At 42.2% G+C, this 24,797-nt stretch overlaps 2 protein-coding genes across 11 annotated transcripts in view; one reads left to right on the plus strand and one right to left on the minus strand.

Moving 5' to 3' along the window:
* The window catches only part of C15H12orf43 (chromosome 15 C12orf43 homolog), a 35,569-nt gene extending 34,127 nt beyond the window's left edge, over positions 1-1,442 (minus strand). The window contains exon 1 of one of the 6 annotated variants that reach the window (XR_010592750.1): positions 1,230-1,415. Coding sequence is in view for 5 of the 6 variants with exons in the window: in XM_024108722.3 (XP_023964490.2) it covers positions 1,230-1,393 (164 nt within the window). In the remaining variant the exon portion in view is untranslated. Of the gene's footprint in view, positions 1-1,229 lie in introns of all 6 variants that reach the window. The other 5 variants (XM_005288665.4, XM_005288667.5, XM_024108722.3 and 2 more) reach the window with 5 other exon arrangements.
* On the plus strand, positions 1,383-24,214 carry RNF185 (ring finger protein 185). Of its 5 annotated transcripts, none has more exons than XM_008172040.4 (7): positions 1,383-1,519; positions 12,921-13,152; positions 14,975-14,993; positions 15,908-16,020; positions 16,583-16,637; positions 18,986-19,103; positions 20,930-24,214. In XM_008172040.4, the coding sequence occupies exons 2-7, from the start codon at positions 12,971-12,973 to the stop codon at positions 21,025-21,027; spliced, it is 585 nt and encodes a 194-aa protein (XP_008170262.2). In that variant the 5' UTR covers positions 1,383-1,519; positions 12,921-12,970; the 3' UTR covers positions 21,028-24,214. The 5 variants fall into 5 exon arrangements, with proteins under 5 accessions (XP_008170262.2, XP_023964491.2, XP_005288718.2 ...); XM_024108723.3 differs by lacking the exon at positions 1,383-1,519 and adding an exon at positions 1,923-1,947; XM_005288661.5 differs by lacking the exon at positions 1,383-1,519 and adding an exon at positions 5,435-5,573.
* Positions 24,215-24,797: the final 583 nt, after the last annotated feature.

The raw sequence follows: 24,797 nt of genomic DNA on the forward strand, positions 1-24,797 counted from the left end.
TCTGGTTTAAGTGAAGCTTACTGATTTAATTTATATAAAGATGATTTTTTTCTTTCAGCAATCTCTGTATTACTGATCCTTTGATTTTTTACATTTGTACAGACTCATTTTCCATCCAAATTGTAACAAATTACTTTTAGAGAACTATTACAAGATTCACTCTGCAGCAGAGAGGAAGCCAAGATGCATATTCCCAAATCATGTTACTGTCCTAAACAGTTAAAGCTTTAGTATGATCCAGGAACATGGATGGATGCAGTCTACACGGCAGGACTGAACAATTTTTTAACCATAACAAGCCAATACTGTATTAAAACCCTGTCTACAAAGCAGTAGGTATCACAGTTTAGACAGGATCTTAGAAATTCCCCCAATTTTCTGCTCTCTCAGCATCCAAGCAAGCAGACTTTGGACAGCATGCAAGACAGTCTTTGCACTTATCCAGAAAAACACTGGTAGGACAGCATGGGGAGTAAAGAGCCAGCATAGCAAAAAAATACAATTTCTTCTGTATATTAATTCCCCAGATATAATTCAAAATATGATCCATAACTCAACTGTGTGACTTACACCAAGGGTCAGGCACAGTGAAGAAAGATAGACAAGACACCAGACATGATTCATTATGCTAGAGAATCCTCTGTCCTTCCAATTCTTTCTTTTTGAGATTCATTATTTCAGAATTATTTTACAGGCTGTTTTTAAGAAGTGTTTTCTTACAGAGAGTGCAGGTTAGCATGAGATTTAATATGCCACTTTTTAATTTTGTAACATAACCTAGCCCTGCTTGAGTCAGGTCTGAGTTCACCATTAGATTAGTTCCTAAACCAACTGTACTCTAGACACAATCATAATTAAACATAAAGCAGCTCAGTTAATACTGGAGGAGCAGCTGCCTTTGAGAGGCCACACTGTCGGGGGCAGGAGCTTGCACCCACCTACTGACCCCATACGCCCCTCCAGCACCCAAAATCCAGGACTAGCCACCTCGCCTGCTTGGGGGCCTGGTTGCTCTTGCTGAGCTGTGGGCCAGTCACAGGCTCGGCTGCTGACCAGGGAGGCAGGGGCGGAATTGGGGTGTGACAGCCCAGGGCATTCCACCTGATCAGGTGAGTCCCGTCCCCGCTTCCCCGGGTGCTGCGTCCACGCAGGGAGGGGAAGGGCCTGCTCTCGGTCGGGACTGCCGTGGCCAAACCAAAGGACCCCAGAGTCACCCCTCGCCGCCCTACCGCTGCCGGGCTCCGGCGGAACCACCGCCGACCGCTGTCCAGCCAGGTCCCAGGCGGCCTCGCGAAACCGCTCCAAGTCCTCCGCGCTGCTGCTGCTCTCCGAGTCCGAAACATTCGCGCCACAGCCACCCAGGAGCGCTGCCATCTTGGAAACCGCTTAGCATCCTGGGACTTGTAGTCCAGGCCACAGTGATAGGGGACCGAGAGCCCTCTGCTGATCCCATGCGTTTGCAAGTTCCTGCTGTGGCGGGGAGACTCCGCGACCCTCGTCTCTCCCTCAAGTGGATGGGGTGAGAGTGGAGAGCACTTCCCTAGTGGGGCTGGTTGGGGGGGGGGCATGCTTGTATCTCCCTCTGCAGTGATCCTGTTTCATGTAATCCATTTTAAATCTGTTCTGAATGATCATTTAGCAAAGGGGTCGGCAACCTTTCAGCAGTGGTGTGCCGAATCTTCATTTATACACTCCAATTTAAGGCTTCGCGTGCCGGTAATACATTTTAACGCTTTTTAGAAGGTCTCTCTATAAGTCTATAATATATAACCAAACTACTGTTATATGTAAAGGGTGGCCTGCTGGGACTCCAGGCCCGAAAGCAGGATGAGCAAGGGCTGGAAACCAAGATTGGCAGCTGAGGTGAGTGGAGTAGGTGGCTGGTAGGCCTGAGCAGGGCTGGAGGCCTGGACCCTGTCTGCAAGAGAGCCACCAACCTGAAACAAGGTGAGTGGAGCTGCACGGTAGAGACCCCTGCTGGCAAGGGGCCAGCAGCCGGAACCCCAGAGCAGCGACTGGCTCAGCCTGCTGCCACTCTGAGGTCTCAGCCCGCTGCCAGCCTGGGGTTCCTTCATCCAGGCCAGCAGCGGGTGCTGAATTGGATCCGTGGGGACCCCGGCTGGCAGGAGCTGGCAGCGGGAACTCCAGAGCATGGTGGGCTGAGCGGCTCAGCCCGACCCCCGCTCTGGGGTTTCGGCTGCAGGCTCCTGCCAGCTGGGATCTCAGCCCACTGCTAGCCTGGGGGAAGGAACCCCAGGCCAGCAGCGGGTGCTGAGTTGGACCCGCGGCGCAACCCCAGCTGGCAGGAACCGGCAGCAGGAACTTAAGAGCGGGGCGGGCTGAGCAGCTCAGCCCGCCGTGGCTCTGGGGTTTTCACCGGCGGCTCCTGCCAGCCGGGGTCTCAGCCCGCTGCCAGCCTGGGGTTCCTTCCCCCCAGGCCAGCAGCAGGTGCTGAGTTGAACCTGCGACGGGTCCCGCAGGAGACAGCAGCTAGCAGCGGGAACTCCAGAGTGGCTGTGGGGCTGAGCGACTCAGCCCACGCCGCGTGACAGGAAAAAATCGGCTTGCTGCCAACTTTGGCACGTGTGCCGTAGGTTGCCGACCCCTGATTTAGCTGAAAGTATCAGGGGGTAGCCGTGTTAGTCTGTATCTACAAAAACAACAAGGAGTCTGGTGGCACCTTAAAGACTAACAGATTTATTTGGGCATAAACTTTCGTGGGTAAAAACCTCACTTCTTTGGATGCATAGAGTGAAAGTTACAGATGCAGGCATTATATACTGACACATGGAGAGAAGGGAGTTACTTTGCAAGTGGAGAACCAGTGTTGACAGGGCCAATTCAATCAGGGTGGATGTAGTCCACTCCCAATAATGGATGAGGACGTGTCAATTCCAGGAGAGGAAAAGCTGCTTCTGTAATGAGCCAACCACTCCCAGTCCCTATTCAAGCCCAGATTAATGGTGTTAAATTTGCAAATGAATTTTAGTTCTGCTGTTTCTCTTTGAAGTCTGTTTCTGAAGTTTTTTTGTTCAATGATAGTGACTTTTAAATCTGTAATAGAATGACCAGGGAGATTGAAGTGTTCACCTACTGGCTTATGTATGTTCATTTAGCTGAAAGGGACAATATGAAGATTTATTTCAGTGTTTCTCCACCTTTCAGGTTGGCAACCCCTTATCCAAATTAAAAAAAAAAATTAGCTGATTACATTCACTATAAGAGTGGAAAATGTATCAATTACAAGCCTATATATTTGTGACAAAGAGTCCTGTGGCACCTTATAGACTAACAGAGGTATTGCAGCATAAGGTGCCACAGGACGCTTTGTTGCTTTTTACGGATCCAGACTAACACGGCTATCCCTCTGATACTATATATTTGTGTATGTGTTTTGAGAAGTTGACAGAGAATACTTGACCTTGAAAGGCACAGGTGTGCAGGGACTGCAGGGATGAGATTTTCTTTGCTTTAGATTGTAATGGAAATGTTCAACATCTCACTACCAGCCTTGTTGCCTTTTGTGACGTCCCTGGGTGAAAAACATTGATTTATGGCATTCAAAACCAAGGTGTTGATGTACAGTCATCCACAGCACTCTGATATCACAGAGGGAGCAGAAAGTGTCTGCTAGGCTCCATCTCATATGATAACCTTTCCTGCATTATTAAGTGGAAGGAAGTTACCTCTCAAAAGCAGATGGGGCGAGGGTCACAAGGTGCACAAGAATTCAGTAAAACATGGAAAAAATTTGAGGTAGGCAGTATCTACTCTGTATCAAGGAGGGGTGAAACACATTGGTACTGCAGTGTAAAATAAATCTGCATTGTCACTGCCTGTTGTATAACTGTTCTGTGCATACAGAGGAGACAGTCTCCAAGGATCTCAAATAGTCTAACATCATTTACTAGCAAACTCAAAACTGGGTTAAAAAAAAATGGAACTGCACTGCCCTACACTTTCAACTAACCTGCTTAAATAATCTCTGGACCTTTCCCCATGACATACTGTATGCTTTGTAGCCATTTATTACAACTGCCAATTGTAAGGCATCACAATATTTTTAATATTGTTTTCTATCCCATTCTTTAGATACATTAACATCTAATTTATTTTTAACTGCCATTGTGCATTAAGAAAAGTATTTTGTTGAGCTGTCACTGTGATGCCTAGGTCTCTTACCTTCTGATAAGAGTGGTAACTATACCACTCAGGAATCAGAGACAACCTTTTTGAGAACATTAACTTACTTCTATGCTTTTAAAACAACAGATATAAGAATAGAAACTTTTATTTTGTAATGAAAACCTATAGGAAATTTTTGAGACAGTAGCTATATGGTGATTGTTGCTATGTGGTCCAAGTTTTCTGGGATCATCCCAGCTTTAATAGGGCTATCTCAGAATCGCACAAGTACCTTTGTGGCCCATATAACATCTTAATTGTTCGATATTACATCAGAGCATTGAAACTTAGATGCAACATTAATGTTGTGTCAAACCATTCTGTTATCTCAACATGCTGCTTTAAGTGTCATAAAACTGTGATGAATGAGTTTGCCTCCTCTGACCAATTTCTAAAGACAGCAAATCTACTAGCATAAATGGGTGAATGAATCTCATGATGTGTTGCCCCATGCCAGAGGGCAGGATCAAAATTGGTTTCCTGTATGGCTCCCCATTTTAGATACTACATACATCTTCACCTTAACTGTGTGTTGTTAGTTGATACACTTGCATACAAGTGGAAATTCCAGCATGGCTGCTTGTTTGTAGCTTTGCTGTGGATCTTGCGGTAGACATCTGCTACTGGTGTTGATTTCTTGGCTGTTAGGGCCTCTGCTTTCCCAGGCTGAAGCCATAGGTAGTTCATGGTCTATTTAAAAACAATAAGGCCGGAGGGGATGGGGGGTTGGACATCTCCTCTGTCTCTGTATGTAGACCAATGCAGAAGCGCCACTCTTCTCCCACACCCCAGCCCCTTGTGTGTGGAATCCAGACACCGACACCTGCTGCGGTGGTCTAGTTTCCTTAAGTTTAGTAGAAACAAAGCATTGTTTGGTGTTTAACCTTAAGTTAACCCCTGCTCCACTGCCCTAGGAATAGGGTGACCAGATGTCCCGAATTTATAGGGACAGTCCTGATATTTGGGGCTTTTTCTTATATAGGCTTCTATTACCCCTCCCACATCCCCTGTCCAGAGTTTTCACGCTTGCTATCTGGTCAGCCTAGAGGCCAATGTGTGCGGAAACAGCCTCCATTCCCCCCTCCCCTGTGTGGAAGCTGGACTCCTTTCGCCCCGCTCCCCCCGGTGCGTGGGATCTACGTGCCCCAGCCCTTAGGGTGTATGAGATTTGTCCCCCAGTCTCCCTGGCAGGCGGAACCCGATGCCGCGGTCCCGTGTGCCGGCCGAGAGGCTGGTCCCGGACAATGCAGGCGGGGCTGGGTTTCCGGGGGATCAGGTGACAGCGGCGGCCCAGGGAGGAGAAGCTGGAGCGCGGGTTGGAGCCAGCTGGGAGTCTGAGTCTCGGGGTTGTTGTAGTTGTCGTGGGGGTCGCGGCACCTGCTTCTCAGGTGAGCAGCGGGGGGACGGGCCTGAGACTGCCGCGGGGCGGCTTCGAGGCCCTGCCTGGGGTTGCGGGCGGGCCTGAGGCCTGGGCCGGGAAGCGGGCTGAGGAGGGGGTCGGTCGGGCGGGGGACTTGGGCGGGGCTGAGCTATCGGGTGGGTGTGTGGGGCATCCTGTCAAGTTAGCAGTAGGTGGTCAGGAGCTGGAAGGAGAAGCCGAAACCTTTTGGCTCCTTAGACAGGCGCCTCTCGCTCTTATTTTGTCCGTCCGTGGGGGAGGGCGAACAGTTCGTGTGCAAGGGGGTGTCTCCTCACTGATACACTTTGAACTTACATCTGTTTACAAGTAGTTTTTATTACCTGAGACCATTATCTGGGTAACTCATAAGTCTTACAAGAAAATGCCTTGGAAATCACAGTTTGTTAATGTTTACTCTCCCAAACTAACACATGGCACAAGGTGTCCCAGGATCTGGCTTGACTCGGGAGGGAAATAACCACTCCCCCCTTCTCCGTGTGTGGGTCCTTTGTAAAATGTTATTTGGTAAATAGTCGCTTGTCCCAGTTGCACTTCTTTCTGTAACAGTGACTGTGTTGTATTCCTCTTCCATTTCATCCTTTGATTTTCTTGTCCAAAACGTTTTAAGATTATATCAAAACAGAATGAGAGCACTCTTGTCTTTTCTTTAGTGAATTATAGAATAGCAGATTTTAGGTTTACATGTAACAGTGGGACTTTGTGATTTTTACTTTTGCAACTGAGGGAGATGGTACTGCTCAATGGTTGGAGCAGGAGTCCAATAGCAAGGAGACTTGGATTCTGTTCTCCTTTTTGCTTCTGGCTTCCTGTATGTCTGCAGGGAAACAATTTGTTTTCCCCATCTGTAAAAATTGGGATAATTTACACTCCTTTGTAAAGTGCTTCGGCCTCTTAACATTATTTGTTGCTCTCTACAGTTAGATTTTTTTTCTCCCCAGGGATCTAAAATGTTTCATAAGTGTCCATTAAAGATGTGGCTCTTTATAAATAGATTAATATTTGGGTTTTAGTTCTTATCTTCAAATATAGTAACTTCTGATATATTTTAATTGCCCTCTGGGATTGCTTTATATGCTTTTTTTTATTTTGTTAATTTCAAATAAAACCTCCCCTGGCAACCTATAAAGTTATAATAATTAGTCCACATAGTACATTTATGACCGATTTAATCCTATAAAACATATTACATAATCTAATATCATCTGAATATTTTTCTGGCATTATCTAACTGATTATATCAGTTTTCTTTATCCCTTAGATTTGCCAGGGTTTAAAAAAAGAAGTGTGTTCATAGGCTTCATTCCAAGTTCTGTTTGAGTCTGTTATCTGTTTAATGGACGGGAGAGAGCGTAAAACAGAACAAAGCTATCTTTGTCTTTTACATGCTTGGCGTTCACAATAATTTTTTATACTAACAAAGTACCTTGCATTTGTATAGCACATTTCCGATCAATGGATTCCAAATCACTTTTTAAACATAGGCCTCAATCCTGCATTCTAATCCTCTAGCACAGGTCTTTGAAGCGTCCCAGTGAATTAAATGTGTCTCTGAATTGCTGCATGGGTTCCTGGTAGTAGATTAATGTGCAAGATGGTGTTTTAAATTGATGTTTAGCCTATATATATATGTAGGGACCACTTCATCTAACACTGAAAGGGATATACAGCACAGAAACATAAAAACCACAAAAGGAGAATAGAACATGCATGACTGATTATCTAAAGAGTGAGTTGAAACATAACCTGTCAAGAGATGGGGGAAGGGAATAAAGAGGCAACTAGGTAAATGTATGTTTAATAATTAACAGTTTTACTTCAGCAGGAATGAACATGCTGTGAATGTCAGGAAATAAACGTACTGTTTTTCATGGGGCTGTCAGCAAACATCAGCTCTTGCAGAAAAAGTAACCTGTTATTATGTTAGGTACACTTAAAGTTCAGAGAACTCTCACATTGTAGGTTTCAAATTTGTATTTTGTTTTATGTCTGTGGGTCTTCTTCTAAACCTAGTGTCGAGAGAGAGATGTTCTTGAAACTTTTATAATATTAATGAAAAGTGATCATTTTAAAATTTGGATTGCCATGTTTGCAACAAAAACATTGTGATATTGTGGTAGTACATCAGAAGAAAGTGAACCTGAAATGTTAATTGTCCAAGCAGAGGGAAATTTAGAACCTGAATAAAACAGAATCTGTCATGAGAAGCAAACTAGACTTGAAAAATTCTTTAAATTTTAGTAATCTCTTTAGTAATGTAACACTGTGACACATTAGTAAAAGGAGCAAAGAAACTTATTTTTCTTTTCAGGTTTTTTAACCTGACAGTGTTCCTTTAAATCTCATATTTAAGATATACAGCAAAGAGAAATAATAATTAAAAATGTTAATATGTAGTCAGTGACCTAGAGCCCAATTGGAAAGCAGTTATTCTTAATATTTATGAAATAACTAACATTATAAAGCAAACATTTCTAAACATTTTATATACCCTACAAATATGATTTATAACTTAGGTGATATTATCTTCTGATGCTTTCTATTCTGCACTCTGAATTATTGGCCATCTGTGCTCTTTGTCATTGAGATTTTTGGATGCTTTAATTTAAAATGTCATGATCTCTTTTTTCCTGTGAAGTTCCTCATAGTTTTCAGAAGCAAATCGCTATATCTCCGGAAAATCTCTCATTTCTCTTAGATCCATACACTTGGTCTCTTTCACTGTCTGATGCTCCAGCCCTGCATTTCCTGGTGCATCATTCCCCCACTTCTCTACTCCACTCTGTGTCTTTAGAATATATTTCCTAAATATTTTGTGGGTATCTTCTCCTCAGTTGCTTCTTGCAGGCGCACAGATGAGCACATAAACCTCACCAGTCTCCCACGCTATTATTTCCTCCTCAGTCTCTTAGACCATCTGTTGCTCTCAACTGCCATGGAACCTTCAGGCCCCAGAGTGCCATCTGCTTCTTAAAGCCTCCTTTCTCCTCACATATTCATCTGCTCTTTCAACCAGACTGGCTCCAGCAAAGCCTGGATAACCGAAAGGAAGGCATGTTATATCCCTTCCCATATATCTTTCTACCCCCCCCCCCCCGCCCTTTTTGTTTATTTAAGGACATCTGCATGAAAACAAGTTTCTTTTTTCTTAACAGTTCATCTGTTCCTGCTGTTTGTTCCCCATGTCAAGTAATAATACACTGTGATATCAGTCATTTCCACAGCAACCAGTTGCGATATCACAGAGGATGATGACTTCAAATTGGGGAATAAACAGCAGGAACAGATGGGCACTTAAGAAACAAATACTTTGTTTTCATGGAAATGTCTTGATAACAAAGAACAAGGGAAGAAAAGTGGAATATCTTTGAAAACTTGCCATGAGGTCACAACTAACTCTTGCACCTTCTTCCTTCCTTCAATTTCTTCAATGGTCCTGGCATTTGTGAAGTGGGACTTGAAGAGCTGGTCAAAAGGGCAAAGGTTTAGCAAACCTAGATTAGTACCTTTGTACACCCAATTATTTCTCCCCACTTTTAATGAACACTTTTGTGTTTAATTTAACCTGAAAGCAACAGTGGCTTCTGAGGTGCTTATGGTGTTTCCTTCATCTGAGCCCTGAATCAAATACAAAAAGGGTCTGGCCTGTTTTATTTGATTTTTCTTAAGTGTACTTCTCTGCCTAGCATTTCTTTTAACAAGCTCAGGTGGTTGACTGAAGGTGGTATCATCTTGGAATTTACTCTCAAACTTATGAATCTGTTCTAGTTAGAACATAAGAGATCCAGTTATTATGGATTGAGCAAATGTGCTTCTTACTCTATGGGTATCAAATCCTGTCTCACTTTAATTTCAAATGTATAAATAATAATGTTTGTACAATACCATAGGAGTCTGCATGGTGCTTTACAGACAAATATAAGATTGTCCCTCCCTGCTCCAAAGAGTTTATTACAAACTAGGTTAAATAAGACATGTTGTGCCTCAGTGAGAGATTACAACAGACAAGTGGGTGGGAATGAGACAGTCTTGCACAGTACATGCTAGTTATTGTCTTAGCTTATTAATTATGTTTGTAATATTTTTATGTTTTTAATTGATGAATTCCTAATGGGGGATTAGATTAGATCTGAAAGAGGGTACTGAAGAGAGACTTGGAGGAGGTGCAGTTACAGGGTCAGGAAGGTCTTTCTTTCCAGGAGTACGGGTCAGTATTGGAGAAAGTACAAAGGCTTTTGTGGGAGAAAAGCTGAACAGGGTCACCTGACGGCTCAAGTGCGGAGAAGGAAGATACTGGCAGAAACAGAACTAATTACACCTTTTTGTTTATCTGGTTTCTCTCTTGCATTATGACCAAATCTGCTTTAAAAAGAACATTAAATCCAGGTCTGAAAATTCATGCTATGGATCCCCAAATCTGTAGGAGTAAATCCTTCCTCCATCTCTCCTCCTACTAAAATATTAAATCAATATTTAAAGCAGAATACCACATGAACGAATCCTGGTACTTTAAACATTAACTTCTTGCTTCAGTTTTGGATTTTTTTGTTATTGGGGTTCATGTAAACATTCATTATCTGAGCAAGATAAGCTAATGCTGCTAAAGGTTCTGGCAGAAAGGATGCATGAGAACAGTGAAAATTGTTTTTTAATGTGTAATTCGGGAATTGGTAGCATTTCCACCTGTCCTGTACTAAAGCATTTTTTTTATTTTTTTTTAACAATGGCAAACTGCCTTGCTGATGAGGGTAAATGAAGCCATGCTGTGAAATGCTAGGAGTCAGCAGTGCTGAGAGGCAGTGTGCATTAAGGCACAGTAGTTGGGAACACTGAGCTGTCCTTCTGGGACCCCAGGCAAAATGATGTAACTGAGTGAAAAAGCTCTGTAGAAATAAATCTCTTCTCCTTCCCCATTTGTTCTGTTGTGGTGTCATTGATGCAATACTTTAATTGGACTCAGGCTTGACACTTTTTTAGTCCTGGAGCGGAGTTGCATTGTATGAAAAGAACTCTGCGATAAAAGCTGGAGAAACTGAAGTTTTGTTTTACAGCTCCACATGTGTGCTTCAGCATTACTCAGGAAGCTGAGGTGACCGTTTTAGTACTTGTGGGGTAAGTTATGCAGTCAGTAGTTTATGAAAGGTTCTAGTTGCCCTTTCCAAATAATTAATTTTTGTGGACTTGTGAAAGTTTTAGACAGTCATCTGTTTCTCTCTCTCATATGGGTATCTATGATTGATAGACTTTCAGCATCTTGGTATCTGAGCTCCTTGTTTTTCTCATGTAAAGTGCAATGGACTAAGATTTAAATTGTTCTTTCTTGGTTAATTGTGACTGACTCAGCAGGTATAGATTTGTTCTTGATTTCTGGATTAAAAATCAGAGTTGACTTCTGGTATTTGTATTGGACAGCAGAAGTATATCTCTATTTCCTGGGATGTACATGTTTTGTGCTCATGCTGTCTCCATTCTGTAAAGTGCTTTGGGATTCGCATGTCAGAGAAATCCCATACTAAGGTTTATGGTAGTTATGTTTTAGCAGAAAGAAATAAAAAGAGAGAGAATCCTGTTGAGTAGACATACATGATATGTGCTGCACAGGTAACATGAGCATGTGAGCTGTACAAACAACTGGGATGTTCAGTCCTCAGTGTACTGGGTGCTTCTGCAACATAATTGCTAGAAATGTTCACGGCTCACTTCCACCCAGGGCCATGACAGCAGTGAGAGGGAAGGGTGGATAAGAAACAAGGATGTTTTAAAAGAAATATATCGGAATTTTTCAATTTAAATTAAATATATATTTTTAAAAAATACATGTAATTAGGTAAATTTGAAATTGATAATCTATGTTAAGGCCTAAACTACTTGTTATATTTTTAAATTAAATACAAAAAATATTAAGCAGTGTATGTTTGCTGCTGAGTTTCAAAGAAAGTCAGACTCACTGAACGGTTGTAAGTATCTGGAACCAAAATTTGTTGAAGTGCTAAACCAGATTTTGAGAGTAGATAGCCTCTCCTGCAGGTGCAAGAGAGTAACTTTTTAAATGTTAGTTTATTCAGCTAGTTCAGTTCAATAGCTAGTTCAGTCAAAGTTAAGAAGGAAAAAGCAGGAAAACTTGTCTTCCTCTCCCAATCTAGGAATAAAAATCAGGTATAAGAAGATGAGATCTACTGGTTCTAAAATCTTGAATGACATGGTGACCAGAAACACTCATTTCCGTTCACTAACTACAGATAATGCGTCCTTTACATCAGCTAGTTTAAAATGCAAAACATTATTGATAAACTTTGTTTTCTTACGTATCCGGTACATTTAAGATAGTTCTATTTAAAAACAAAATTTAAAATGCTGTTTTTGTTTGTGCATTTTAAGTGAATTCCAATCAACCTCCAAAAGGAGCTTGACACAAATCACAAGTTAAAAAAAAAAAGTATCTAGTAAATAAGAAAACCCCCATTTACCATTTTCTAACATAATAAAAAGGTAAAAATTAAGAATCTCCATACATGTAAATTAAGCTGTATAATTGCTTAAATAAGTGTGTGTAGATATATTGTATCCCATGGTTAGCAAAAAGAGGTACCAAATTTAGTACACAGGTTGCATTCAGTTGCAAGTCAACATTGTTTTAATTTTTACAACCAATGAGAATCAACCTGTCTTGAGAAAAATAACTAAAAAATACCAATGTGAAACACATCTAAAATTGATGATTTAAATCAATCCACCCTGGTGCAAGGATCACTTCCATCCACCTTCTTTCCCCGGGCTCCTGGTAACCTGAACTAATGGATGTAAACAAAATGTGTGTGTGTGTGTGTACGTACACACCTCACTGAATTCTAGAAGAAAGGTCTCCTGGCATGGTCCTTTGTTAAACTCCTTTTCAGGCTGTGCTCAAACATTTGTGTCCTGTACTGAATTGTGGGAAGAGCACATATGACTAAATGTACATGTATCAACAATACACTCTGCAAAGAGTAACTGCTGTTTGGTAACATTTACAAGATGATGGAGATGGGAAACCGGTCTTAATTTTCAGCCTTGGGGTTTAATGTGCTAGTCAGTCAGTGCACCGAAAATTTAAAAATGTAGGTGATGTCAGCAGCTAGGCCATATGACCGATATTCAAGACAGCTTAACTTCTAAAAAAGACTCCTCTTGGCTACCATAAAATTGAGATGTTGGAATCTGGGATCCAAATGGTCCTTGGGCAAGTAAGCTTAATTTTTTTTTTTCATCTTTCAGTTTCAAATAGGACACGAATGTAACAGTGTAATGCAAGTGGAATTTCTCTTTCTCTGTCTCACAGGATTCCAGTTGGAAGATTTTACTGACCTTGGATCTGATTAATTCCTGAGGATGGCAAGTAAAGGGCCCACGGCGTCTACATCCACTGAAAACTCCAATACTGGAGGGACCAGTGGTAGCAGCAGTAGTAATGGTGCTGGGGACAATACTAATCAGGACAGCACTTTTGAATGCAACATCTGTTTAGACACTGCCAAGGATGCGGTTATCAGCCTGTGTGGGCACCTCTTCTGGTCAGTATTCTACTTTCCTTAGGTAGGCCAGAATATGGGTCTGGGACAAACACACTTTTATCCTCCAGGAGCCGAGAATGTAACAAGGTTAAATGTCAGATGAAAAGTCCAGCCTTGCAATCTTAAAATGTGAATGGGATTATGGACTTGGAATTGAGTGCTGTAAACAGAAATTTGCTAACTTACTGTTCTGCCCCCAGATCCATTCTTCTGTTAAATATGTAGTTACTCCAGGCTACTGTTGGTCTCCTAAAGTTTTGATTTTTGGTAGCCCTCTGGATTCTTGTGCTAAAAACTGAATTGCACAGCCTTGATTAATATAATTTGGCAAAGAAATATTATTTTCATTCATGCCTTTTGGCTTGGCACACACCCACTGTTTGGGTCTAAATTCCTCTGTAACCCATCCATACCTGGAACTGCTTTGTACCTTGTCCTTGAAGCAGGCTCTGGAATCCAAATTATGAATTTTGAGGCAAATCGCACCCTCACCCCAGGCCTTCTTTCACTGCTAGTGCTGGCAGAAATGTTGTAGAGAGCCCATTTTTGTTGGGAGGTTATTTTTCTTTCCCCATACCATCATGGCAATGGCACTAGCTCTTCAGATCCACCGTCTGTCCAATGTGGGTAGATGTCCCACAAACACAGAGAAAAATGTTATGCCTCCCATGTGTCTTGTCCAGGTTTGAGCATTGAAGTAGATTGCCCTGCTTTTCCACAATACTTCAGTGGGCTGCAAGCCTCAAATGTTTTGCCTCAAATGTTACTGTTTTGGGGTAGTTGAAAGATGGAATGATATAGGAAATAACCATCTTTCCCAATTTTTTTTTTTATGTAACAGTTATCAAGGGTTGATATTGCTAATTGTGTGGGGTTTTAAACACTATGGATTAAATTCAGGTCTCAGTTAAACCTGTGTGGTTGCATGGGTGTAAGCAAGTAGAATTTGGTTTCTGGTGTCAACATATCAGCTGTAGGTCCTTGTTATCTGGCTTTTCTTACAATGAAACCTTGTGATCACAACTTTTTGATGAAACCACCTAAGTGGGGTGACTTTACACCAGGATTGAAGGTCCAGTCTTTCGCTTGACAATCTGCATATTGTTTATACCACTTGGAGAGCAGTTGATTGCAGAGTCTTTTGATAAGTAGTCTTATCTTGTGGCCATTTTTTGTTTGATTTTGACTTTTTTAAAGTTGCCTCAAGGACTTTAATTGAAGTAAAGTGTCTTAAAGGAGAAATTAGAATAACCCTACTCTGTTCCTCATACTTCATGCCATTTTAGAATTAACAGCGTGATGCATAATGTACATTTCTCCATATCCCTCCCAATATTTTAGCCACGTGTTCCTCCCTTAATTCTTAAGATCCTAACGTCATACGGTTGCCATCTTTCTAATTTGCATCTTTGCCTAGGACATGAGCTCATGGGATCAGTGAGCAGAATCTGTGCAAAAAGGCCCAGAAAGATTAATTTAAGCCTTTGTATATGCTTTTTGTGCTGATATCTAAGGCTGTGGAACTTCTAGATGGTGAGAGTACAGGGACCAAGAGTTGTGATGTGGTTTCTGTCCATTTGGCAACCTATTGTCAGAGTGTATAAACTGGAAGGGCCAGAGGAGGTTTGACTTTGGCTGTACTTTCAGAAGTTCAGTTTGTTCTAATGCTAAGTTATGGTACTGATATTGCTGATTCTTTAACCTTCTGCTGTCCCCAATATACTCTCTATATTTTCCAAATCTCAGTGTAAGTTACTAACTACATTTTTTTACCTTTCTCTCTTTCTGCCCTGTTATCAACTCACCCTGGGAATACCAACAGTTGGCCTTGTTTACACCAGGTAAGATCGTTTTCTTTTTACTTTGTCTTTCATCAGCTCCTATTACACAATAACCCCCTCAGTCCTCTAGGGTATTCTGTCAGAAGCTGCAATATCCCCTTCTCTTTCTAAGCACACTTCCTTCTCTCCAGGGTAACCAGAATGCACTAATGAAACTTAACATGCAATAATTTGCAATCCACTTTTCCAGAGGAAGAAAAGTATAAGCCCAAAGTCCCTTTTTTTCAGGGTCTTAACCACTCAAATATTTAGTGATTCAGGGAGGAGAGGTAACATATGACAGATGAGAGGGCTTAGTATGGAGATTAAAAACTTGAAGCACTTCTATTGCCACACTTACTGTTACACCCCTACTCTGTGTATGTTAGAATTATAGAAACTAGAGATGAGACAAGACTAGTCCTTCCTTCCCCAGGCCGGTGCAGGGTTGTTTCTACAGTGTAGTTTTCAGAGTTTTCCCAGCCCAATTACAAGTGTACAGTTCAGCAGATGTGATATAGCAGTTTACTATACTAAACTACAGCAAGTACTGCCCAAATCTGAGGCACTTTGGCATTTGGCATTGGGGGAGGGATAGCTCAGTGATTTGAGCATTGGCCTGCTAAACCCAGGATTGTGAGTTCAATCCTTGAGGGGGCCACTTAGGGATCTGGGGCAAAAATCAGTACTTGGTCCTGCTAGTGAAGGCAGGGGGCTGGACTCGATGACCTTTCAAGGTCCCTTCCAGTTCTATGAGATAGGTATATCTCCATATATTTCCAAAGGGTAGGCAGTTTGCCTCCTTGTTTTTCTGAATAGCTGTAGAATTCTATTTGGCTGTCTTTTGTGTGGCTGTGTGAGATATGTTTGCATGTTGTTATTGTTCCATTGTTCTCATGGTGCCTTATTTATTTTGTTTTATTTTTCTCTTTTAGTGGTTAGAGACCAGGCCAAACAGGCAGGTGTGTCCAGTATGTAAAGCAGGAATCAGTCGAGATAAAGTTATTCCTCTGTATGGAAGGGGTAGTACTGGGCAGCAGGACCCCAGGTAAGGAATCAAAATTCAGCCACTTCTTTGTGGAAACCACAAACCTAATTATTATACAGTTGATGTGTCAGATAAGAGATGATCAAAACTTAGGGGAGGTGATATGTCTACCAAATACATTCTGGCTCTCCCAGGGCCTGGATTCCCACACCCCGTTTCTTGCTTATCTGTGGAAATCTATTTTAACTGAATTGAACACTAATTACTAACTGAAGATGGCACATTGTGCAAAATATTACCTGACTAGGACAACTTGGACAGGACATTCATTGGGCTGATCACAGTTTTCAAGCTCCCTTGATTGTGAAATGTAACAAGGATGTTGCTGCACAGAAATGTAGAATCTCAATTTGTGGATTTGGAACTGGAAGTTCAACTAACTGGTGGGCCTGCTGGCTCCTGCTAGTAAGCTAACTGCACACAAGTCTGCTGCAACAATTCAGTGGTCTCTGGACATCTGTGAAAGAGCAATTAATGTTTGTTCTGTTTTACTGGCCAGGGCAGGAAACTAATATTACACCATATATCGCTATGCTTATACTAACTCTGCTGTCTTTTCCAGAGAAAAAACTCCACCACGACCACAGGGACAGAGACCTGAACCAGAGAACAGAGGGGTAAGTAAAACACAAGTGAAAGTGGAAAGATTGGATTAGGATTTGGGGAGGAGGGAGACCAACTGTGGAGATCCTTTTATATTGCCTATTGTACGTCTCTTGGTACCTGATGTTGTGTTGTGGACGCCTCCATTCCTCAGCATTCTATAGCATGAGTTAACTTTACTCAAACTTTACAATTAAAGCATACAGTATGGTGTTGCTGGGGATGTTATCTTTCATAATCGGAACATGCTCCCTACGCATAAGTGGTGCAGTGCTTCTGAAAATAGTTCTGGACATATCTCTCCTTTTTGTCAAATGAGAGGTGTCTTGGAAATGTACACTGTGTGCTTCTGTCACTGTATGCCAAAGATCCCCAAAGTGTGGGGTGCACCACCCTAAGGGGCTGTGGAGGAATGTCTAGGGGGCGCAACAAGGTCCGGTCCAGGCCAGCCTCAATGGAGGGTGGGGAGGGAGTGCCATCCAGCCCCTCCACACCCCCAGCTCTGCTCCGGTCCTGCCCCCAGACGTGCCCTGTGTCTGGCCCCGGCCCCAGCCTCAGCGCAGCTCTGCTGATGGCTCCATGCCAGCTCCCAGCGTCGCCGCTAGCCGTGGCTCTATTCCCAGCCCGGAGCCAAGGCTGGGGGCAAGGCTGGGAGTGGAGCCGTATCTCGCTGCAGGCCCAGCTACCAGCCTACACCACAGCCTGGCTGGGGCCCCAGCCTCGGCCCCTTTACCCCTGTCTGTGTTCCTTCCTCCCCCTTCCCGCCCCCCGGAGCTGCAGCCATGCTCCCAGCTCAAGGGGTGTGTGGACAGGAGTAAGTGGGGGAGGGCGATCCTCAAAAGATTTGGGACCACTGCTGTGTGCTGATACCCACTTCCCTATAGAACATTACTTTACCATGTTTATGTATACACATCCCAAATGGAGTGGGGTATGTTTATGCAAACAGCAGCCCAGGTATGTAAATACAGTGAATATAAATAGTAGGCTGTACATGGGGAACAGTTATCAGGATAGATCAGAGTTTCCTAGGACAGTAAGAAGTGAGCGTGACCTGATGAAACACTTGCATATTTCCATGTAATTCAGCTTCAAGTCCCCAGAGAGCACTCGTATATCTCATTGTTTCAAACAAACAGCCCTGCTGCGTATGATTAAGGAACATTTCTACATTGAATAAATGGGAGCTCAGTAGTTCTCTCTCCGCGGAGCGTTGCCTGCTTATTAAATCAGCTGCTGCATCTTGGTAGAACCTTTTAGCAAGTGCTGCCATTAATTGGAGGAATCTGGCATAAAGACATTGCAGCCGTGGTGCTGCTTCTCCAGGTTTTGAAACTGCAGGAGCTGCCATGCAAAGAAGCATTGCTGCATCGGGCCCCTTTTGTAGGGAGTTGATGACAAGACATCTGTCAATGTAGGCAGAAGAGTCAGAATATTTACTAATCAAATCAAGGGGTTAGTCCATAAACTCTAGGTCTAAGTATTATGTCACTGGGATCAGTTCTGTGTACACTCAAAGCTGGACAGTTAGAAACTAGGGTATTCTCCAGAACTGATACCACTGGTAGAATTCTGAGCCAAGGTGGCAATCTTCTGTGGATGGGTGGAGTCTAGGACTAGGGTAACGGTTTGCTCTCCCACAGCCATTCCTTACAGTATCATTGTTTGTTTCATACTAGTTATTTTCTAAACATTGCACCCATTTTAAGGATTTGAATGTTCCTTGATTCAGGAGTTTCATCTTTCTGCTGGGCTAGACTAACCCTGCAATTTTGCTTTGGACCCTGTACAGTCAGTCAGTGATGCTGGATCATAAAGCAACCCTTCCTTCCCTCCTCCTTCCTTGATGTCATGTCTCCCTGCATCACATTATGTTGTATATAACCTATATTGTAGGCTCCTTGGGGCAAGAACTCTTTCCCCCTCCTCCCCATAAAGCTTCCTATGGTGCTATAGGAACACAATTTTAAAGTGACTGTGCACAGCACTTTACACATATCTCGAGGAGCAATGTTGGGTAATTTTTCATGTTACTTTTGTTTTAGATTGATGGATAGCAAATATTGACTCCTAATTAAAGCTTTTTAAAAAAAAAAATAAGTGATATCCAATTATATAAATTATGATACATTGTCAGATATCTGGTGAGAGAATTACAAAAACATTTAGCATTTGCTAACCTGTAGCCCTCAAACATGAGCTGCAGTGAGGTGTGGGACCATACAGGCACAAACTGAAAACTGCCAGACACTGTGGTCCTCATTTAGCCTAAAGAAGTCCATTGACATGGAATATTTGGCTTTACTCTGTCTTGCAGTATAAATGACAGTATGTTTCACTTCCATTTTTTTCTTCTCTGCAGGGATTCCAGGGCTTTGGGTTTGGAGATGGTGGCTTCCAAATGTCATTTGGAATTGGAGCATTTCCCTTCGGTATATTTGCCACAGCATTCAACATAAATGATGGGCGGCCTCCACCAGGTATTATGCATCTCACCATCTGGGAAAATCCCACAGGAAATTAAATTTCATATAGATTAATTTGTATCTTTCAAGCAAAGAACCTGCTAAATCACTACCTTGTCTGTATGCCAAAGTAAACCAGTGAAACAACATGTAGGGAAACACCCTTTTGAGCACACAGTGTTGGTGCACTGTAGAGCTAATCGTTTAAGAGTGAACAACAAAACCTTTGCTGTGTCTTTATTATATAAAATACATTTTAAAGGTATTTTTCTGATGTTTTTACATTAGAAAATACCAGCTTATGACTTCTCTCTGTTTTGCTGAAGAACTTTTTGGAGGATTGAAGAACTGGAGAGCGATAGTGACATTGCAGGTTAAACAGGTTTTAACAAAAAAATGTTTCAAATCAGCCCGACTGAACATTCCTTCCCCTCAAGTGAGAACTGGGAAAACCCCTTCAGTGATCTGAGCGCTTCCATTCCAGTCCTCCAAAAGATTCTCCAGGAAAGCCAGAGAAGTTGAGACCTGAATTTCTAGCATTTTTAAAAAGAAGGAAAACTCCCACATATACAAAATATGATAACTTTTTTTCATCCCAAAAAAGTTATCGGTCTTAATGTACCATAAAGAAAAAGCAAGAACACTACTTTCTTTGCTTTGCAGTTCATCTTCAAGATGATCACCTATGTGCTACAACAAATAACTTCCTGGTGAATTAATTTCAATGCTGTCAATTGAGTAAAACCAGTTGAGTTACTTTAGTACAGTGGCCTCATTCTGAGGATTGCCAAACAGTCTGTAAAGCTGAAGGGTTTGGCAATCCCTCTGCACAGTAGTCAAACTGCAAGAGTCTGCCTGTTTTGAGCAGAAAACCTACAGCCCAAGATTTCCAGGGCTGCCTGTGATAAATCTTTTAGCCAATAGTCTGCCATACTGTGTTTAGAGTAAAGGAGCCCCAGTCCATGTATTTCATTTGGAATAATGAGAGAAAACTGAACTGGATTCTTAAGCTCTTTAAAGGGCTGCTAAGTTGTATACCCCTTGGCATCTTCATTTAGCCCATTAGTTGTACCTTGCTTTGTACTATCTGCTTGCATAAGAGTGTGTCCGCTTGGAGCTAGAGACACTGGATTTGTGCTGGTTCAGGTTAAATAAGTACATAAGAACGGCCTTACTGGGTCAGACCAATGGTCCTTTTAGCCCAGTAGCTTATCTTCTGATGGTGGCCAATAGCAGGTGCTTCAGAGAGAATGAACAGAACAGGAAATCTAGTGATCCATCCCTTCTTATCCAGTTTCTGGAAATTAAGGATTGCCAGTAATCCTTTTTTAAATCTGTTGTTCATCTGCAGGCTCAGTATTTTTGTTCCAGAGGGGGACACTTAGTTTTCAGCTCCTTTAAGCTTCCCACCAGTTTTTTATTGGTATAAGACTCCCCTTAAAATTTTCTGTCTGTTTATAACTTGCTTATTCTGAGGTAGCTTCCTCTTGTGGAGGAGAAAGGCTGATGCAAAACTTTGTAGTGTAGAAACACCTGGCTGAGATAGACTTACTTCAGCGTTGTCTTTTGTAAATCTCTGGTGAGGGCTGCAAGCTCGAGTAGGGTCACGTCCCCAGGCCTAATCTTGCTTTGTGGATCTGACCTTTTGCATTCCTTCCTAATTCCCAGTGTGAGTGAGGCAGTCTGAATCATTCCTGTAACAGAGAAATTTTGCCAGTAGCAGTCTGTCAGCTGGTGGGTTCCTTGCTAATCTCTCTAGACTTGTGAATATGCTATGTGCAGTATATACTACATCTTGAAGAAGAGGAAAGAACTGAACTGTTTTACTTCCTGTTTTTCAGCTGTTCCAGGGACTCCCCAGTATGTGGATGAGCAGTTCCTATCTCGTCTCTTCCTGTTTGTGGCTCTGGTGATCATGTTCTGGCTGTTGATTGCATAACTGCTCTATACCCTGTATATTCTTGGTCATCAGGGTCTCTGAACTAGTTAAAAACTGCTCCCCCATCCCACTTTAAACTTTTTGGTGTCTGGTTCCATAGCTAATCACAGGTTCCAGGAATCAGTGGTGCCACAGCGTATTGAGGAATTTCGCATGTTGCATCAGAACCTTGGAATTAAATAACAGTTAAAAAGCATGTCTTACCTCAGCCATGTCTCATACCGCTGGTATCCAGATACAACCATGGACCTAGCTTTGAGCTTCACTCTCAAAAGGGAGCGTTGCTTTGAAATCCTGTGCCAATCAGCTAGGCCAGGTTTATGTGGAAGACACTGGTACTGAAGGAGTGTGGGCGGGTGAGGAAAGGAACCTACTGCATTGTTCATCAGTATCACGTGTGTAACATCCATGATGGGAACGAAATGCATCAGTTGAAGTTCCAGAACATTCTTTAATCTTTTTATATCAAAGTCCAGTTCTTGCCAGGAAATACCTTGCAGCACTAATAAGACTTCTTTGGGAGGGCATCTGCCTGAAAATGGAATCAGCTTTGGAGACCAGTGTTCTATACCTGCTGTTACTCACCAGAGTTGTGAAAAGTCCATGGCACTTGAATGGCTGTAACAGGAGGGGTTAAGAAACTTCAGCCTAAAATTGTAAAATAATCTGACTTTTCTGGAGCTAGACTCTTGAAAATTCTCTCATCATGGGATTGGGTAGGGTTGTTGGACAGTAGAGTACCTGTCTGGCCACATGCAGTGCCGTTCCTCAGTGACAAAGCAGTGTTTGTTTTTCTTGGGTTTGTGCAGCTGTCTTTGGCTTTCCTCATGGATAGTACCTTCATAACTCTATTGCTGTAGCTGCACTCACTCCTTCTTCCAAAGTTGTGAGACTTCCAGGACTATTGTGTACTCTGAATAAAATAATTTTACAGATCTGAGATCATCTTGTTTCGGGGGAGAGGCCACAATGAGGATTTATTAAGTGAGTTGTGAGGTTAACTTTTCAAACACATTTATTTTGGCAAACAATGAAATCTAAACTTGCCTAGCAGGTGCCACTGTAGGGAATAGTGTAAGACCATTGCCTGTATGGTAGTGCACAGCTGCTTCCAGCCTATAAGGAATAGCTGTAGTGCACGAGCTGCTGCAGGTTTACCAAAGATAATAATTTGAAGGACAGGAGGTTACAAATATTTTTGTGCCTGGAGGAGGATTTTGCAGAAGGTGTGCCCACAACTCTGAAAGCTTTTATGGAATTCTGTTAGGTATAAAGCTTTAAAAAGTGTTTCTGATTGATTCTCTGGATCCACAGTACCTGAAATATGAGGGATTTTTTACCTCTGTTTGACTTTCTTCTAATTTTAACTGGACACTTTCAAAAGGATTCTCTTCTGTCTTTATTTTGAGATACTGTTTCTTTGACTCAGATCACTAATAGTCAGAGACTAACCTGTAGAGAGGCTTTTTGTGACTTCCTGGACAATAAATCATGATATTTGACAAAACAAATCAATATATAGAAACTCACTGACTTGCTTCAGGAGCTAGGCTTTTTCTCATGTACAAGGATGAAGTACCTAGACAGGACAACCATGAGCAGTAGCAATGAAACTTGCTTGCCTAAACACAAACTGTTCATCCACCTGTAGCATGATGGTGTGGGAGAAGCAGGTAGGAGTTTTGTTTGCCTGCCCCAAAAGTCTCCTAAGCAAGCAGGATTTTGCAAAGCTGGCTTCTGCAATAGTTTACCTCATCCATCATATACCAAGATGCAAGATCTGGTTGAGTATAGGTAATTCAAGTGCTGCTTGAACAGTATAGGCACTTTGGGAGCTTCATCCCTTCTAATTGGCTTCTGTAGTGCATATTTTGGAAATTAAGTGCATTTTTATCATCAGCTGGCCATATTATGAAGCTTTTTCAGTGCCTTGATGTTTTATTGAGAGGCAGCTCCACCTGCTGGTGAAAAGGGAACGTTCATCTGCTAATGTAAAAGGGATTTTATTTCCTTCCCTTCTACCATTATTCTGAGAATCTGCTATGCTAGGAAAGAGAGCGTGTTCTTCCGGAAGTAATCTGGTATGAAGATTATTTCTTCAAAGCTTTTATCCTTTGGAGATGACAGTGAGAAATTCAGCTGTAACATGAACAAAAGAGGTATTAAACCAGACTTAATAAAAAAAATTTTGTTTTTAAAATATAAAATTTTAAGCTTATTTTGCCAGTTGCTCTTGAGAAGCTGAAGGGGTGAAGACTGAAGTGGCTGCAATGACAGAATTTAGAGTAATTAGTTTCCTGGCAATCCAAGAATGAGATAGTTTAAGTGTTAATGCTTCTGATTTTCTTAGTGTGCATTTTGTATTGTATCATTTTCCCCTCCCTTGTATTCAGACTGCACATGGCCTGCAGTTAGAGAAAGATGGCACATACAGTGCAACCCTTTACTGTTCACTAATTTTCACTGTTGTGAAAGTGATTTAGAATAAAAAATGGTTTTACATTGACCTCAGCCTATGTGGATTCCTTTTGTTAAGGAAGTGCAGTGCCCTTGCCTTGTGCTACTTGGAATTTCGCTGTAGGAGGTATTACTGTGAACACAGTGGCAGAAAAAATATTTTATATCTATATTATTGTGGAAAATGTTAGCAGTATCAGAGCTGCTGTTGGTACACCTGCTCTGTAGGATGTATGTCTATGATGTATTCTTCACTCAAAGAAGGAACCAGCTGATGCTGTCTTCTGATAAATGGCAATGAAACAGTCTTTGAGGGTGCTGGAGACTAGACTTAAAGGGATATCCTCTATACCTACTGATCCTTTTACATAGAGTACATTCCTTGGAGCTGAAGGTGCTACCTGTATTAGCATATAGGCCAGCTATTTCTAGTCTAAACAGACCATCTGTGAGATTGAACTATGCCTCTTTCAACAGAGAAAGCAAAAAAGCAGGCATCCCTTTGGTTCACTACTTATGTCTTGAGAAAAAAATGTGACATTAACATTTTTTTAAATCAGGAAGCTATTTTGCATATGGGGGTGAATCTGCTCAAGAATTCACGACTGGCCTTTTCGCACTTCTGCCTGGACTCAATCTCTCCCATCCTTTAATGTCATTTACATAGTTGAAAAAGTTTCACCACCACTAACAGTCTTGAGATTTCAGAGGAAGACCAAAAAAAAATAAACCGCAGGGTAAAAACACGAATTGGGGAGGGGTTGAGCGGAGTAAAAACTGCTATTGTACAGTGTAAAGCAGTGGTTCTCAAACTTTTTTTTTCACAGACCACTTGAAAATTGCTGAGGGTCTCGGTGGACCAAAATGTTGTTTGTACGATTAGCTATCTGTTGTAAATCGCTTTGGATAAAACCGGTATATAAAAAACTTAATAATTAACTTTTTTTGTTCAACAAATAAAAGCACACAACTCATATTTTAATATCAGTAGTCTTATCTTTCTAATGCAATGGTTTTGTCCTCTCTCCCCCCACTGCAGTAGCCCTCAACCTGGGGCTGGGAAGGAGGAGGGTCTGTCCCTTGCCACAGAAGCCACAGAGCTGAGGCTGGGAAGGAGGGCTGTCTCTCCCCGACAGCTGCAGCCCTGGAGCTGGGGAAAGTCATCTCTTTCTCTGGCTGCTGCAGTCTTGCATGTCCCAAATTCCCCCCCTCCCTCACCCCACTGTCCCCTCCCATCTGCCCCCTCTTCCTCCCGGCCACCACATATGTGTATCTTCTCCGGGGTCCAGGCACCTAATTAGTACAGCCTTGCC

Source organism: Chrysemys picta, chromosome 15, assembly GCF_011386835.1.
Source record: "Chrysemys picta bellii isolate R12L10 chromosome 15, ASM1138683v2, whole genome shotgun sequence".
Taxonomy (NCBI): Eukaryota; Metazoa; Chordata; order Testudines; family Emydidae; genus Chrysemys; species Chrysemys picta.

Excerpts from the sequence above, each read along its gene's own strand:
- RNF185 (XM_008172040.4), top strand. The coding sequence starts at position 12,971 with ATGGCAAGTAAAGGGCCCACGGCGTCTACATCCACTGAAAACTCCAAT. Across the intron at positions 16,021-16,582 it reads ACTGGGCAGCAGGACCCCAG|AGAAAAAACTCCACCACGAC; the intron begins GTAAGGAATCAA and ends TGTCTTTTCCAG. Across the intron at positions 19,104-20,929 it reads TGATGGGCGGCCTCCACCAG|CTGTTCCAGGGACTCCCCAG; the intron begins GTATTATGCATC and ends CCTGTTTTTCAG.